The sequence below is a fragment of the Anomaloglossus baeobatrachus genome, chromosome 2 (assembly GCF_048569485.1).
Source record: "Anomaloglossus baeobatrachus isolate aAnoBae1 chromosome 2, aAnoBae1.hap1, whole genome shotgun sequence".
Classification (NCBI taxonomy): Eukaryota; Metazoa; Chordata; class Amphibia; order Anura; family Aromobatidae; genus Anomaloglossus; species Anomaloglossus baeobatrachus.
Window position 1 is genome coordinate 174,578,701 of NC_134354.1, and position 14,442 is coordinate 174,593,142.

Genomic DNA, 14,442 nt, shown 5'->3' on the forward strand with positions numbered 1-14,442 from the left:
TGGAAGTCTTATAAGACCATTGTTCTGAGTCTCATAGACTTACATTGAGAAGTGACTTCCAGTTCGCTCAGGAAACACTGGAGTGATCCAGTTATATGGTGGAGGAGTGAACCGGAGCTAGAACGGCAGAAGATGGTGACTATTAAGTATTTTACTACACAGGGAATGGTCTATAGTGGTGAAATAATAAATACTCTGCAGTGGTACTTTAAATTCTCATTAAAGCTAATTTTCTTTATTGTTTGGATGTATTGGACTAGGAGCTGGCAGGCCGACTCTGTCGACAGTGGCTGTCACAGTAACAGTACGCCATTGAGTCCTCATTACTCTGGGACTATCTGTGGTGAGGCCAGTCATGGACCCATATGTACAGAGCAGGCACCCCTGTATGATTCAGAGAAGAATGACAGCGAGCCTTTGAAGGTAAGATTCAGTGTATAATAACAAATGTATAAGATGTCAAAATCTATCACCTGCCACAGAATATTTTTCTATGCAATTTATTTGATTGATCGTATTTTAAAGTGGTTTTTCAGGAATGTCTCTTTGTTTTAACCCAGCAAAGGCAGATGGAAAAACAAAAGACCTGTCCTTTGCTCTCCCCCAGTCCATCGCTGCCACTCCAGACTTTGCTTACTTACTGCAGCAGTGATGTGATGACTACAGCACACATCAATGCTGCAACCAACCACTGAGCTCAGTAACTCTACCGTTGTAGTCAACACATGTCACTGAGCTCAGTGATAGGCTGTAGTGGCGAGGTGCGCTCTAATCATGACATTACCGCTACAGAGGCAGTGCTGCACCCTGGGAGTGTAAGTGAAATGTCTATTTATTATTTTACCTAGCACAGACTGATGGAGTAAAGAAAATTAATTCCAGAAAACCCTTTCAAGGTGGTCAGAGACATAGCACAACAGTCTCGTTTTCACCCATGAACTTAGATATTCTGCTCAATTTAACAGGGGCGTGCTAACATGCTATTCAATGCCTACTGTCTAGCGTCATCATCAGCAGTGACGCGCGTACCTGTGTCCGTTGTTACCGCCGAAGAACGCTGGGCATAGGGTCAGTGCACATGATCAGAAGTCGCCGGCACTTCCAGTCATGCACACTACATGAGTTTGAAGCCGGGACCCGCACACCCAGCTTCATAGTACGCATGACTAAAAGTCTGGGGATGATGCCCACTGACCCGAAATACAGTGTCTGGTGCGGTAGCGGCAGAGGTGAGCACGACCATATCTCTGATGCTGTCCATTCATTAGCATGTTAGCACGCCCACAGGGGCATGCTTACCTGCTAAAGGGACCGACTAGACAAGGAAAGTAATGACCTTGCAACCAGCAATTTGCTGGCCTCATTAGCATATAATAAAGGATCTTTGGAAATACTTTCTATAAAGGTCTCTTTACCTATGCTACTAGATGCTGGGAGTTAGGCAGGGATTACCAATATGCACCCTGAACTGCTTGTGGTCCTGGGTGCATATTACACCTGACAGGTTCCCTTTAATGTTGATGATTATGGCTTACAGCCAATGAAAACCCAAAAGTCATTATCTCACAAAGTTAGAATATTATATAAGACCAACTGAAACTGTTAGCGTCATCAGCGGTGACAAGCGTACCTGTGTTCGTTGTCAGCCTCTTCAGAACGCTGGGCTTAGGGTCAGTGCGCATGATCAGAATGTCCGGCACTTCTGGTCATGTGCACTATGAAGCCAGGTGTACACATCCCGGCTTCAGAGAGGTCTAGTGCGCCTGACCGGAATGCCAGGACTTCTGATCATGCGCACTGACCTTAACCCCGGCATTCTGAAATGGTGACAATGGATACAGGTACCTGTGTCACCGCTTATAACGCTAGGCAATGGTCATTGAATAGCATGTTGGCATGCTCCTGTGGGTGTGGTGACATGTTAAGAGGGTAGAATGAGCGCAGGAACTAATGCCTTTTCGACTAGTCCCTGTGCTCATTAGCATCTCATAAAGGATCTTTAGAAATACTTTTTCTAAAGATCTCTTTATCTAGGCTAGTGTATACAGGGATAGTTAGACAGGGATTAGCAGTATGCACGCAGAATTGCTCTTGGTTCCGGGTGGATCGGGGATCTGACAGGTTCCCTTTAAGGATTCTCTGTATGTCGCCATTTTACAGACATTTTTTCCTCTGAATAAAATTGTTTCTATGGCAAAAAAATCTTTGTAATGAAATAAATTTCACAGAAAAAAACTCTATACACCTTTTGTATGAATTACAAAAAAATACATAAAACTGACAGTGCGGCCTCTTAAATTTCCATATTAATACATCGGCGGTTGTACAGAGATGTAATACTATAGTGTTTATGAGCTAATAATGAAAGCGTGACATTGTGACTGCTCTCCTAATTTGTGGATATTTGAAAGGTCACGTTCTTCATATTCCTCATTTCAGAAATAAAATTTTCTACGCAAATAAGTTTTTCATTAGCAATGCTAAAACATGAGTAAATTAATATATACACTGCAAAAACAGTATTCTAAAACGGCCCGGTAGCAGCAGTGAAATTCCAGCTACCGCGAGGAAATTAACTTTTTTCCTCCCCGCAGCCTCCGGCTTTTGGTCATGGAGTGGTTTCAGTCACCGATCAACACATAGTGAGTGGTGACTGTAACCTGCTGCTCCGCCTTGGCTGAAAAGCCGGGCCTGCCTGTAGGAGTAAAGTTAATTTCCTTCCAATAGACTGGCTTTCAGTATGGCGGGCAGCTAGCGGGCAGTTTTAGAACGCTTTCAACTTGCACATTAACCATAGAGATGCAAGTTAATAGCATTTTTGACCTGATCGGTTCCCTTGAAATATACTGACCAGATTTCTCGGTTCCCTTGCACATATAAACTTTGAGGGTCATGCATCCTGAAATTGACTTCAAAGTTGATTTCAAGTGACAGTATTTCTTTGTCGCTCCATTGGGAGACCCAGACAATTGGGTGTATAGCTACTGCCTCCGGAGGACACACAAAGTATTACACTTAAAAGTGTAAAGCCCCTCCCCTCTGCTATACACCCTCCCGTGCATCACGTGCTCCTCAGTTTTTAAGCTTTGTGCGAAGGAGGCACACATGCAAGCATAGCTCCACAACTTAGTCAGCAGCAGCTGCTGACTATTTCGGATGGAAGAAAAGTGGGCCCATATAGGGCCCCCAGCATGCTCCCTTCTCACCCCACTCTGGTCGGCGGTGTTGTTAAGGTTGAGGTACCCATTGCGGGTACGGAGGCTGGAGCCCACATGCTGTTTTCCTTCCCCATCCCTGCAGGGCTCTGGGTGAAGTGGGATCCATAATCGGTCTCTAGACACTGGGACCGTGCTCCCTCCGCAGCCCCTGAGAATCTGCTGGACAGGAGCTGAGTATCGTCAGGGACATGGCCCTGCTACTGCGAGGTACTCTGTATCCCCTTGGGGACGGCGCATGGCGCGCTTGTGTCGTACACGCTGCAGCACTGCTGGGCGTGTTAGTGCGCCGGGACCGCGCTTGTGGCCGGCTGCGCTTACACTCTAGTCTCCGGCTTCTGCCTAGTAACGCATATTCCAGGTGCTCTGTGTCCCCGTTGGGACGGCGCATAAAGCACCTTGGGCACAGACGCTGCAGGGACTACCGCGCCGACCGTGCACTGCCGGTCGGCCGCGATTTCAACTTTAATCCCCGGCTTTTGCGGCCTAGTATGGGATTCTCCCGCCCCCAGACCTGCCAGTCAGGGAAAAGGGCGGGACGGTCGGTGTGACGCCGACAGTGAGGGCTGTAGTACATTGAGCTGTCCTCCGCCCCCCTCACTACCCACGCTGAGGCACCAGATTCCCGCACTTTTGTGTGAACACGCCCATGCCTCCCTCCTCCTCAGAGAACGCCGTCAGCCATGTTTTTTCAACACCTTCTGGCTGCAGCTGAGGGAGATCCGGGTCAGAGAATCTGAGGGCTACAAGCCACATCCGCAGCCCCTGCCGGAGACGGAGTATCGTCAGGGACACCCTGCAGCTACAGGTACTCTGTGTCCCCGTTGGCACGGTGCCTGAAGCACCTTGGCCTCAGACGCAGCTGCGATTGCGGTGGGCATTCTTTGTCCGGGACTACCGCGCCGACCATGCATGTTTGCCGGCCGCGGTTTTACTTGAATCCCCGGCTTTTGCGGCCTAGTGGGTTAACACTCCCGCCCCTGAGCCTGCCAGTCAGGGAGAGGGGCGGGAGGGTCGGTAGGTTGCCGACAGTGAGGGCTGGAGCACACCTCGCTGTCCTCCGCCCCCCCGCACTGATCCCTATAGACCACCGGATTCCTGCAGACACCTGCATCATAACGTAGGGAGTGCTGGAGCATACGTTGCTATCCTCCTTCCCCCTCACTGAGCACTGGGGGGCACCAGTTTTTCAAAGGTGGTCTTCCTAGGGTGTTGTCACCCCCTGGGTGCCGCAGTATATATATATATATATATATATCTATATATATAATTGCCTTATTCTGTCTGTCTGTCTGTCTGTCATGCTCCAAAATTGTGTCACCGTGACAGTGTCACCGTGACATGTCCTTACGGTGACACAAAGCTGATTGGCCGCTGGGCTCGCCATGGCCCCGCCCCCCACACCGATTGGCCGCTCGCCCAGGCTGCGCCCCCACACGGATTGGCCAGCCGCTCGCCCAGCCTCCGCCCCCCCCACAGATTGGCCTCTCGCCCCGGCACCCTGCAGGCATTGGCAATTCGGCCACGCCACGCCCCGCCCCCCTCACGCAACGCACGTTAGCTCTGGCCCCGCCCACCTCCCCCCGCGCATTCCCCGAACTGACAGGGCTGTCACGGAGGTGAGTACTGTACTCCCCCCCCCCCCCCCCTCTCCCCCCCCGCGCATTCCCCGAACTGACACGGCTGTTAAGGGGGGTGAGTACTGTACTCCAACCCCCCCCCCATCCCCCATCCCCCGCTCGCACGGGAGTGGTGTGGGCTCCCGTGCGAGCAGGGGACGGGATACGTTGGCATGGTTACAAGCGCATCGAGGTCCTGTAGCGGCGGAAGATCCACACGCACACACACACACACACACATCAGCTCACACTCACTCTCACACTCACTCTCACACACACCTCACACACACATCACATCGCATCCACACACTCACAGCATCCGGCGATATCCCTTGCTTCTCGGCCTCGATACTGTGCTGTTGTGACCTTCCAGGACCTGACGGAGGATCACATGGCCAGAAGCATGTGGTATCTCCGGATGTTGTGACTGTGAGCGCGTATGTGCGATATCGTCAGTGTCTGTGTGTGTGAGTGTATGCGATCGGGTGTGTGTGTGTCGGGATCGGGTGTGTGTGAGTGGATGCGATCGTGTGTGTGAGTGGATGCGATCGTGTGTGTGAGTGTCGGGATCGGGTGTGTGTGAGTGTATGCGATCGTGTGTGTGAGTGGATGCGATCGTGTGTGTGAGTGTCGCCAGAGGAGGGGACAGAGAGGGGCTGAGGCTGGGGACAGAGAGGGGCTGAGGCTGGGGACAGAGAGGGGCTGAGGCTGGGGACAGAGAGGGGCTGAGGCTGGGGACAGAGAGGGGCTGATGCTGGGGACAGAAGGCTGATGCTGCGGGTAGAGAGGCTGATGCTGGTGCAGCATGGGGGATGGATTACAATGGGGGGTGCGCAGCATGGGGGATGGAGCACGTTTGGGAGTGCGCAGCATGGGGAATGGAGCACGTTTGGGAGTGCGCAGCATGGCGGATGGAGCACGTTTGGGAGTGCGCAGCATGGCGGATGGAGCACGTTTGGGAGTGCGCAGCATGGCGGATGGAGCACGTTTGGGAGTGCGCAGCATGGCGGATGGAGCACGTTTGGGAGTGCGCAGCATGGCGGATGGAGCACGTTTGGGAGTGCGCAGCATGGCGGATGGAGCACGTTTGGGAGTGCGCAGCATGGCGGATGGAGCACGTTTGGGAGTGCGCAGCATGGCGGATGGAGCACGTTTGGGAGTGTGCAGCATGGCGGATGGAGCACGTTTGGGAGTGCGCAGCATGGCGGATGGAGCACGTTTGGGAGTGCGCAGCATGGCGGATGGAGCACGTTTGGGAGTGCGCAGCATGGCGGATGGAGCACGTTTGGGAGTGCGCAGCATGGCGGATGGAGCACGTTTGGGAGTGCGCAGCATGGCGGATGGAGCACGTTTGGGAGTGCGCAGCATGGCGGATGGAGCACGTTTGGGAGTGCGAAGCATGGCGGATGGAGCACGTTTGGGAGTGCGCAGCCTGGCGGATGGAGCACGTTTGGGAGTGCGCAGCATGGCGGATGGTGCACGTTTGGGAGTGCGCAGCATGGCGGATGGTGCACGTTTGGGAGTGCGCAGCATGGCGGATGGAGCACGATGGGAAGTGCACAACACACCACACACACACACACACACACACTGGGAACCACAAACAACTGCCCTACACAGACACCTACACACACAGACAACGCTGCACACACACAACACCCAACACACAAACACCGCGGCACACACAAATATACGCACATACCGCACAACACACACATTGCACAAAACATACCTCCCCCCAAAACACACCACACACACACAAACCGCGCAACACACAACGCTACAGACACACAGCGCTCCACAAACAACGCAACACACATACAACACCGCTCTCACCCCCGTCACACCCAGACAACACCCAGAACATGTACAGCGCCTACACAAACACTTGGTAACTACACACAACATATATATATATAACAAAAATCATACATGAACTACACAATACGTAAATTCTAGAATACCCGATGCGTAGAATCGGGCCACCTTCTAGTATATATATATATGTGTCTATCTATATGATTTCACTGTTCGGCAGCATTATTGTTTTTGGCTGTATACCCTCACTGATTACTCTGCGGACGACAGGCTGTTGTCTGCTCTTAAAGAGTAAGGGTGCCAAAACACTGGCTTATTTTAACCTCTTGTGCGCCTATATTACAGGCACTGCACAGATAACAGCGACAGAGTTTCCATGATGAAAACTTCGCCGGCGTTCCCGGTCCAAGCGGCAGGGACAGAGTTACAGCTTGCTGAGAAACTCTCTGGGTCATTTTCCCTATCCATGTCTCAGGCTATGGACAAGTGGTCGGCTAACAGACTAGGAGTTTGCAGTCCAGACCGGTCCCTTAAACAGGCCCCGGGCACTGCGAGATCGCCCCAGGCCTCTGTCGGTCTGCGACGAAGCATGTTCCTGGGGTGGCCTCTAGTTATGACGTGGGGTACTCCGGCACGAACCGCAGTCCCAGTCCGGCTAAGCAGCCTTGCTTGGAATCTTCCCCGACTTCTTCAAGGGTCTCAGTTTGAGGACCCTCTAGAGGATGGGGCGGAGGTCGCAACCCAGGACTCTGTCCGGACGTGGCTCTAACGGCTTCACAGATACTGTACAGAAGCACACCTTCCCGGACAAGCGTTTTACTAAACGTCTTATAACACATTCTCCTCTGACGTTGTTAACGTTCGGGCTCAGTGTCATAAGGTGCCCTCCAGTCTCTTGACTGGCGGCTAGATCAGCAGTAGCAGTGGCTGACGGGTCCACGCTCAAGAATGCCACGGACAGACAGATAGAACTCCTAATGAGATCCATCTATGAAGCTATCGGCGCGTCCTTTGCTCCGGCATTCGCAGCCGTATGGGCACTCCAAGCTATCTCAGCTGGTCAGGCGCAAATTGACGCACTCACACGTACGTCTGCGCCGCAGGTGGCGTCCATAACCTCTCAAACGTCGGCATTCGCGTCCTACGCTATTAATGCTGTCCTGGACTCTGCGAGCCGTACGGCGGTTGCACAGAAGGAGTGGTGGTCCCGGTCCCTCTTCAGCAACAGGGTCACGGTTTCTACTCCAACCTGTTTGTGGTTCCAAAGAAGGACGGGTCCTTCCGTCCTGTTTTGGACCTAAAACTGCTCAACAAACACGTAAGGACCAGGCGGTTCCGGATGGAATCCCTCCGCTCCGTCATCGCCTCAATGTCTCAAGGAGATTTCCTAGCATCGATAGATATCAAGGATGCTTATCTCCACGTACCAATTGCTCCAGAGCATCAGCGCTTCTTGCGCTTCGCCATAGGAGACGAACATCTTCAGTTCGCGGCACTGCCGTTCGGCCTGGCGACAGCCCCAAGGGTTTTCACCAAGGTCATGGCTACAGTAGTTGCGGTCCTCCACTCTCAGGGTCACTCAGTGATACCTTACTTAGACGATCTGCTGGTCAAGGCACCCTCTCAAGAGGCATGCCAACACAGCCTCAACGTTACTCTGGAGATTCTCCAGAGTTTCGGGTGGATCATCAATTTTCCAAAGTCAAATCTGACACCGGTCCAATCGCTGACATATCTTGGCATGGAGTTTCATACTCTTCCAGCGATAGTGAAGCTTCCGCTGGACAAACAGCGTTCACTACAGACAGGGGTGCAATCTCTCCTTCAAGGTCGGTCGCACCCCTTGAGGCGCCTCATGCACTTCCTGGGGAAGATGGTGGCAGCAATGGAAGCAGTCCCTTTCGCGCAGTTTCACCTGCGTCCACTTCAATGGGACATCCTACGCAAGTGGGACAGGATGCGGACGTCCCTAGACAGGGACGTCTCCCTCTTTCAGGCAACCAAAGCTTCCCTTCGGTGGTGGCTTCTTCCCACCTCATTATCGAAGGGAAAATCCTTCCTACCCCCATCCTGGGCGGTGGTCACGACGGACGCGAGTCTGTCAGGGTGGGGAGCAGTTTTTCTCCACCACAGGGCTCAGGGTACGTGGACTCAGCAAGAGTCCTCACTTCAGATCAATGTTCTGGAGATCAGGGCAGTGTATCTTGCCCTAAAAGCGTTCCAGCAGTGGCTGGAAGGCAAGCAGATCCGAATTCAGTCGGACAACTCCACAGCGGTGGCTTACATCAACCACCAAGGTGGGACACGCAGTCGGCAAGCCTTCCAGGAAGTCCGGCGGATTCTGCTGTGGGTGGAAACCACAGCATCCACCATATCCGCAGTTCACATCCCGGGCGTAGAAAACTGGGAAGCAGACTTTCTCAGTCGCCAGGGCATGGACGCAGGGGAATGGTCCCTTCACCCGGACGTGTTTCAGGAGATCTGTTGCCGCTGGGGGATGCCGGACGTCGACCTAATGGCGTCACGGCACAACAACAAGGTCCCAACATTCATGGCTCGATCTCAAGATCACAGAGCTCTGGCGGCAGACGCCTTAGTTCAGGATTGGTCGCAGTTTCGGCTTCCTTATGTGTTTCCTCCTCTGGCACTGTTGCCCAGAGTGTTACGCAAGATCAGGGCCGACTGCCGCCGCGCCATCCTCGTCGCTCCAGACTGGCCGAGGAGGTCGTGGTACCCGGATCTGTGGCATCTCACGGTCGGCCAACCGTGGGCACTGCCAGACCGACCAGATTTGCTGTCTCAAGGGCCGTTTTTCCATCTGAATTCTGCGGCCCTCAACCTGACTGTGTGGCCATTGAGTCCTGGATCCTAGCGTCTTCAGGATTATCTCAAGAGGTCATTGCCACTATGAGACAGGCTAGGAAACCAACGTCCGCCAAGATCAACCACAGGACGTGGAAAATATTCCTGTCGTGGTGCTCTGCTCAGGGGTTTTTCTCCCTGGCCATTTGCCTTGCCCACTTTTCTGTCCTTTCTTCAATCCGGATTGGAAAAGGGTTTGTCGTGAGGGATATTTCGCTCACACGTCTTTCGCAGAAAGTGGTTTTTCTAGTAGCAGTCACCTCACTTCGGAGAGTGTCTGAGTTGGCAGCGTTATCATGCAAAGCTCCTTTCCTGGTGTTTCACCATGACAAGGTGGTTCCGCGTCCGGTTCCGGAATTCCTCCCTAAGGTGGTATTCCCTTTTCATCTCAATCAGGACATCTCCTTACCCTCGTTGTGTCCTCATCCAGTTCACCGATGTGAAAAGGATTTGCTCTTGTTAGGTCTGGTGAGAGCACTCAGACTCTACATTTCTCGTACGGCGCCCCTGCGCCGCTCGGATGCGCTCTTTGTCCTTGTCGCTGGCCAGCGTAAAGGGTCGCAGGCTTTCAAGTCAACTTGGCTCAGTGGATCAAGGAACCAATTCTTGAAGCCTACCGTTCTGCTGGGCTTCCGGTCCCTTCAGGCTGGAGGCCCATTCCGCCAGAGCCATGGGTGCGTCCTGGGCATTGCTGCACCAGGCTACGGCTCGGCAGGTGTGTCAGGCGACTACCTGGTCGAGTCTGCACACTTTCACGAAGCACTATCTAGTGCATACCTACGCTTCGGCAGATGCCAGCTGAGGTAGGCGGGTCCTTCAGGCGGCGGTGGTCCACCTGTAGGAAGGAGCCGTTTTACGGCTCTTTTATCGAGGTATTCTTTTACCCACCCAGGGACTGCTTTTGGACGTCCCAATTGTCTGGGTCTCCCAATGGAGCGACAAAGAAGAAGGGAATTTTGTTTACTTACCGTAAATTCCTTTTCTTCTAGCTCCAATTGGGAGACCCAGCACCCGCCCCTGTTCCCTTCGGGCTGTTGTTTTCTTTGTGTACACATGTTGTTCAGATTGAATTGTTCTTGGTTATGGTTTCAGTTCTCCGAACATCCTTCGGATTGAATTTACCTTAGACCAATTTATAAGTTTCCTCCTTCCTGCTTTTGCACCAAAACTGAGGAGCCCGTGATGCACGGGAGGGTGTATAGCAGAGGGGAGGGGCTTTACACTTTTAAGTGTAATACTTTGTGTGTCCTCCGGAGGCAGTAGCTATACACCCAATTGTCTGGGTCTCCCAATTGGAGCTAGAAGAAAAGGAATTTACGGTAAGTAAACAAAATTCCCTTCTTTTTTCTCATTGCAGGTAGATAAAGAGACCAACACAGAAGACGTCTTTCCAGAAGATGTTACTATTCTGAAAAAGGAGAGGTCCTGCCGCAGGTCTCGCGGGTCTCCTTTTGTTCGTAGCAGCACAATTGTCCGCTCCCAGACCTTTTCTCCAGGAGCGCGGAATCAGTATGTTTGCAGAGTAAGTTGGATGGATAAGTAAATAAAAGTAATATATAATGTAATGGAAAATGATTTGATGTCCTTCAGTTAAAATATTATTTTAATTTAAATTTTAACAATAATTTGCTCATTCTTAAAATAATTGGCTATACACAGTTCCTACATTGCTGGATTTCTGTGTAAACGCTCAGACATTTCACCCTGTTGTCTACATTCGTCTGTTGATCACTCAGTAATGAAATTCAATACAGAAGCAGAAACATGAGCTTTCTTACTCTCTGGCTTGCCAATTATTCTTCTATTTAGTCCTCTTGCACATGGCGTGTCACGGCTCTATGTAACTTCCTAGCAGAGCCATAATGTAGTACACATACAGGTGCACGAGGCCTGTTGCCTCAGATTTGAAATCATTGGAAAGGAGGAGGGGAGGGAAACATATCCAGCACCATGTCTTTAAAAAAAACCTTAAAATTTAATAATTCCAAGTAAAACATTTTTTCTTATATGGAGTAAAACAATCTCTTCATATGCCTTATAGCGCCTTGCATGTTTCAGAGAACTCCTTAATCATAATGTATTTGCCTATGATTAAGGAGTTCTTCTCTGAAACATGTAAGACACTATAAGACATATGGAGAGATTGTTTTAGTCCATATAAGATTTTTTTTTTACTTGGAATTAATACATTTGAAGTTTTTTTTAGAAGACATGGTGTTGGATATGTTTCCCTTCCCTCCTCCTTTCCAATGATTGTGACAGCTGTGGACACCAACCATGGATACCGTGCACCGACCCAAGTGGAATCTAGACACCGAGACTGGTGAGCTGAATATATTGTATTTTTGTTATTTTTTCTCAAATTTGAAAAACAGTATACAGAGGCTTTTATGGCTTTATACTCCATCGGATACTGACTATTGTAGCGGAAAATATTCCCTGTAATACTGAACCTCATGGTGGCCTTTGTCCCTTTGGTAAGACTTGATGCGAAGCAGCTGTTGGGTGGGTTTCTCTAAGTGAGCATGTATTATTACCACTACGTATGTACTTTATATAGTTTACGATCATTCTTTTCTGTGACTTTCTATTTGTTACATTATTATTTTCGGTGCTTGAGTGGTGCTTTAAATTTATATCCCCTGACTCCGGTCTTCTACTCAGCCTCCGGCATTTTCATTTTTTTTCGGCGTTTCTTTGGTTCCTTGGTGCCATCTTGTGCTTGTAACTTCTGACTGGCTGTAAGTCAGAAGTTGCATCACAGGGTCTCAATGGATATCTATGAGAGCCAGAATGAGGCCACAACTAGGCTCTCATAGACGTTTATTGATTTGTAACTTCCGGCGCACTCCATGTAACACTGCAGCTGCCAGCAGGTCACAAATCATTAAAGACCTACAAGAGTGACGTTAGAAACGGATGAAGACTGTGGCAAGTGAGCTTAAGATAGGGGACAGGGGACTCAGATTTAAAGGGAACCTGTCAGCAGAAATGTCCCCTAAAACCTAACAGATTCCCCCTCTGCAGCTCCTGGGCTGCATTCTATAAAGGTCCCTGTTATGATTGTGCCCACTTTCTGACCGAAAAAAAGTGTTTATAAAGTTGTACCTTTTTGGCTTCTGATTCTGTAAATCCGTCACGGGGGCGGGCTGCCTGATGGCCGTTATTCTGCCCCCTGGTCCTGTATGCCGCCCCCATCGCTGATTTCAATACTTCTGGACGCCGCCCACTGCTCCAGCCATCCCCACGCATGCCCAGTGCCCATCTCTCGGGGATGAGCACTGTGCCCAGCGTCACCGCTGGTGACGTGCACGCAGGGTTAAGATTATGGGCGGTGCTGTGATGTTTATTCCTAAGCAACCGCCCATAATCGCGGGACCGCGCTTTCCCCCTCGGCCTGCTTCTTTCTGCGCAAGCGCGCTGCTGCTGACCTCACTTCGCCTCCTTCCCATCTTGCCCCGAGGCAGGAAATAGATGGGAAGAGCGCGGAGCAGTGACTACACCGAAAGCGCGGTCCCGCGATTATGGGCGGTTGCTTAGGGCACTGGGCATGCGCGGGGATGGCTGGAGCAGTGGGCGGCGTCCAGAAGTATTGAAATCAGCGATGGGGGCGGCATACAGGACCAGGGGGCAGAATAACGGCCATCAGGCAGCCCGCCCCCGTGACGGATTTACAGAATCAGAAGCCAAAAAGGTACAACTTTATAAACACTTTTTTTCGGTCAGAAAGTGGGCACAATCATAACAGGGACCTTTATAGAATGCAGCCCAGGATCTGCAGAGGGGGAATCTGTTAGGTTTTAGGGGACATTTCTGCTGACAGGTTCCCTTTAAAGCACCACTCTGGGAATGCAATACAAAAAAAATCAACTCTGGAGTTGTGCTTTACGTTTATCTGTTCAGCTAGATGATTTTTGCACCTGACATTGTTTTTTCAGATTGAATCTATAAAAAGTGATATTGCGAAGTCCTGTACATTTTTATGTACCTTTATTTGCCTACTCATGAAATAACAAGGCAGTGGAAGAGTTGTCAATGTGTTCATGCTCTTCTCTTTCGTTGACTTAATTATGTTTGTATCTCAGAATCCCATACATATTATTGAACTCAATGATTTTGTTGTCTCCCCTCCACATTAACCTGGCAGACTGTATTGGGGAAGGGAAGGATTGGGCGTGTAGGATTTTAATGCTCAGTCCTTTTGTTGTTCTAAGTGATATGCCATTCTCAGAAGTGTATACCAGTGGTACACTGCATTTTAAACATTAAATAGATAAGCACACTCATCTGGTAGGAGAGGAGCATGCATATGTGTGGGAAGATGGCTCCTTTACTCGATATTCTCCCCTTCTGAATTTCATCCTTCATATTTTAAACTTGAGCTACCAGCTTATAGCACACAGGTAATGAGGAATGTAGAATATGTTGCCATCACGAACCTTTATCAGATCTATCCACTATACTGTAGCATTGCCCTCCGCACCCAGCTGTTTAGCTTGTACACACTGGGCACACAAAGAAGCCATGTATAATGTGATCTTGTTTTTTTATATAGTTATATCGAAGTGACAGCGATAGTTCAACATTACCAAGAAAATCACCTTTCATCCGAAATACACTGGAAAGGCGAACACTACGCTATAAACAGGTATGAGGCTAATGTTGATGCTTTTTTTTTTTTTTTTTTTTTTTAACGTTAGCACCTTAGGCCTTGTCTAGATAAGAACTTTCTAATCTAGGATCTGTCAGATTTACATAGGGCGATACATGATCTTCAGTAGTTTGGAACAGAATTAAGGATTCAAATGTTCACATGTGCAGGCATCGCCTTCATTTTTAGAGTACTTTTATAATATTGGTAAATGGGATGGGTAGATGGATGGATGAATTAAGTATGGAGGATGATGCTAGGTACTTGATGATGCTTT

At 50.2% G+C, this 14,442-nt stretch overlaps 1 protein-coding gene across 1 annotated transcript in view; it reads left to right on the forward strand.

Annotated features, from left to right (window-relative positions):
* Positions 1–14,442, forward strand: part of WWC3 (WWC family member 3) — a 233,001-nt gene that overhangs the window by 206,675 nt on the left and 11,884 nt on the right. Inside the window, 3 exon segments of the mRNA XM_075335493.1 lie at positions 261–423; positions 10,872–11,036; positions 14,070–14,162. Coding sequence (XP_075191608.1) covers positions 261–423; positions 10,872–11,036; positions 14,070–14,162 — 421 coding nt within the window.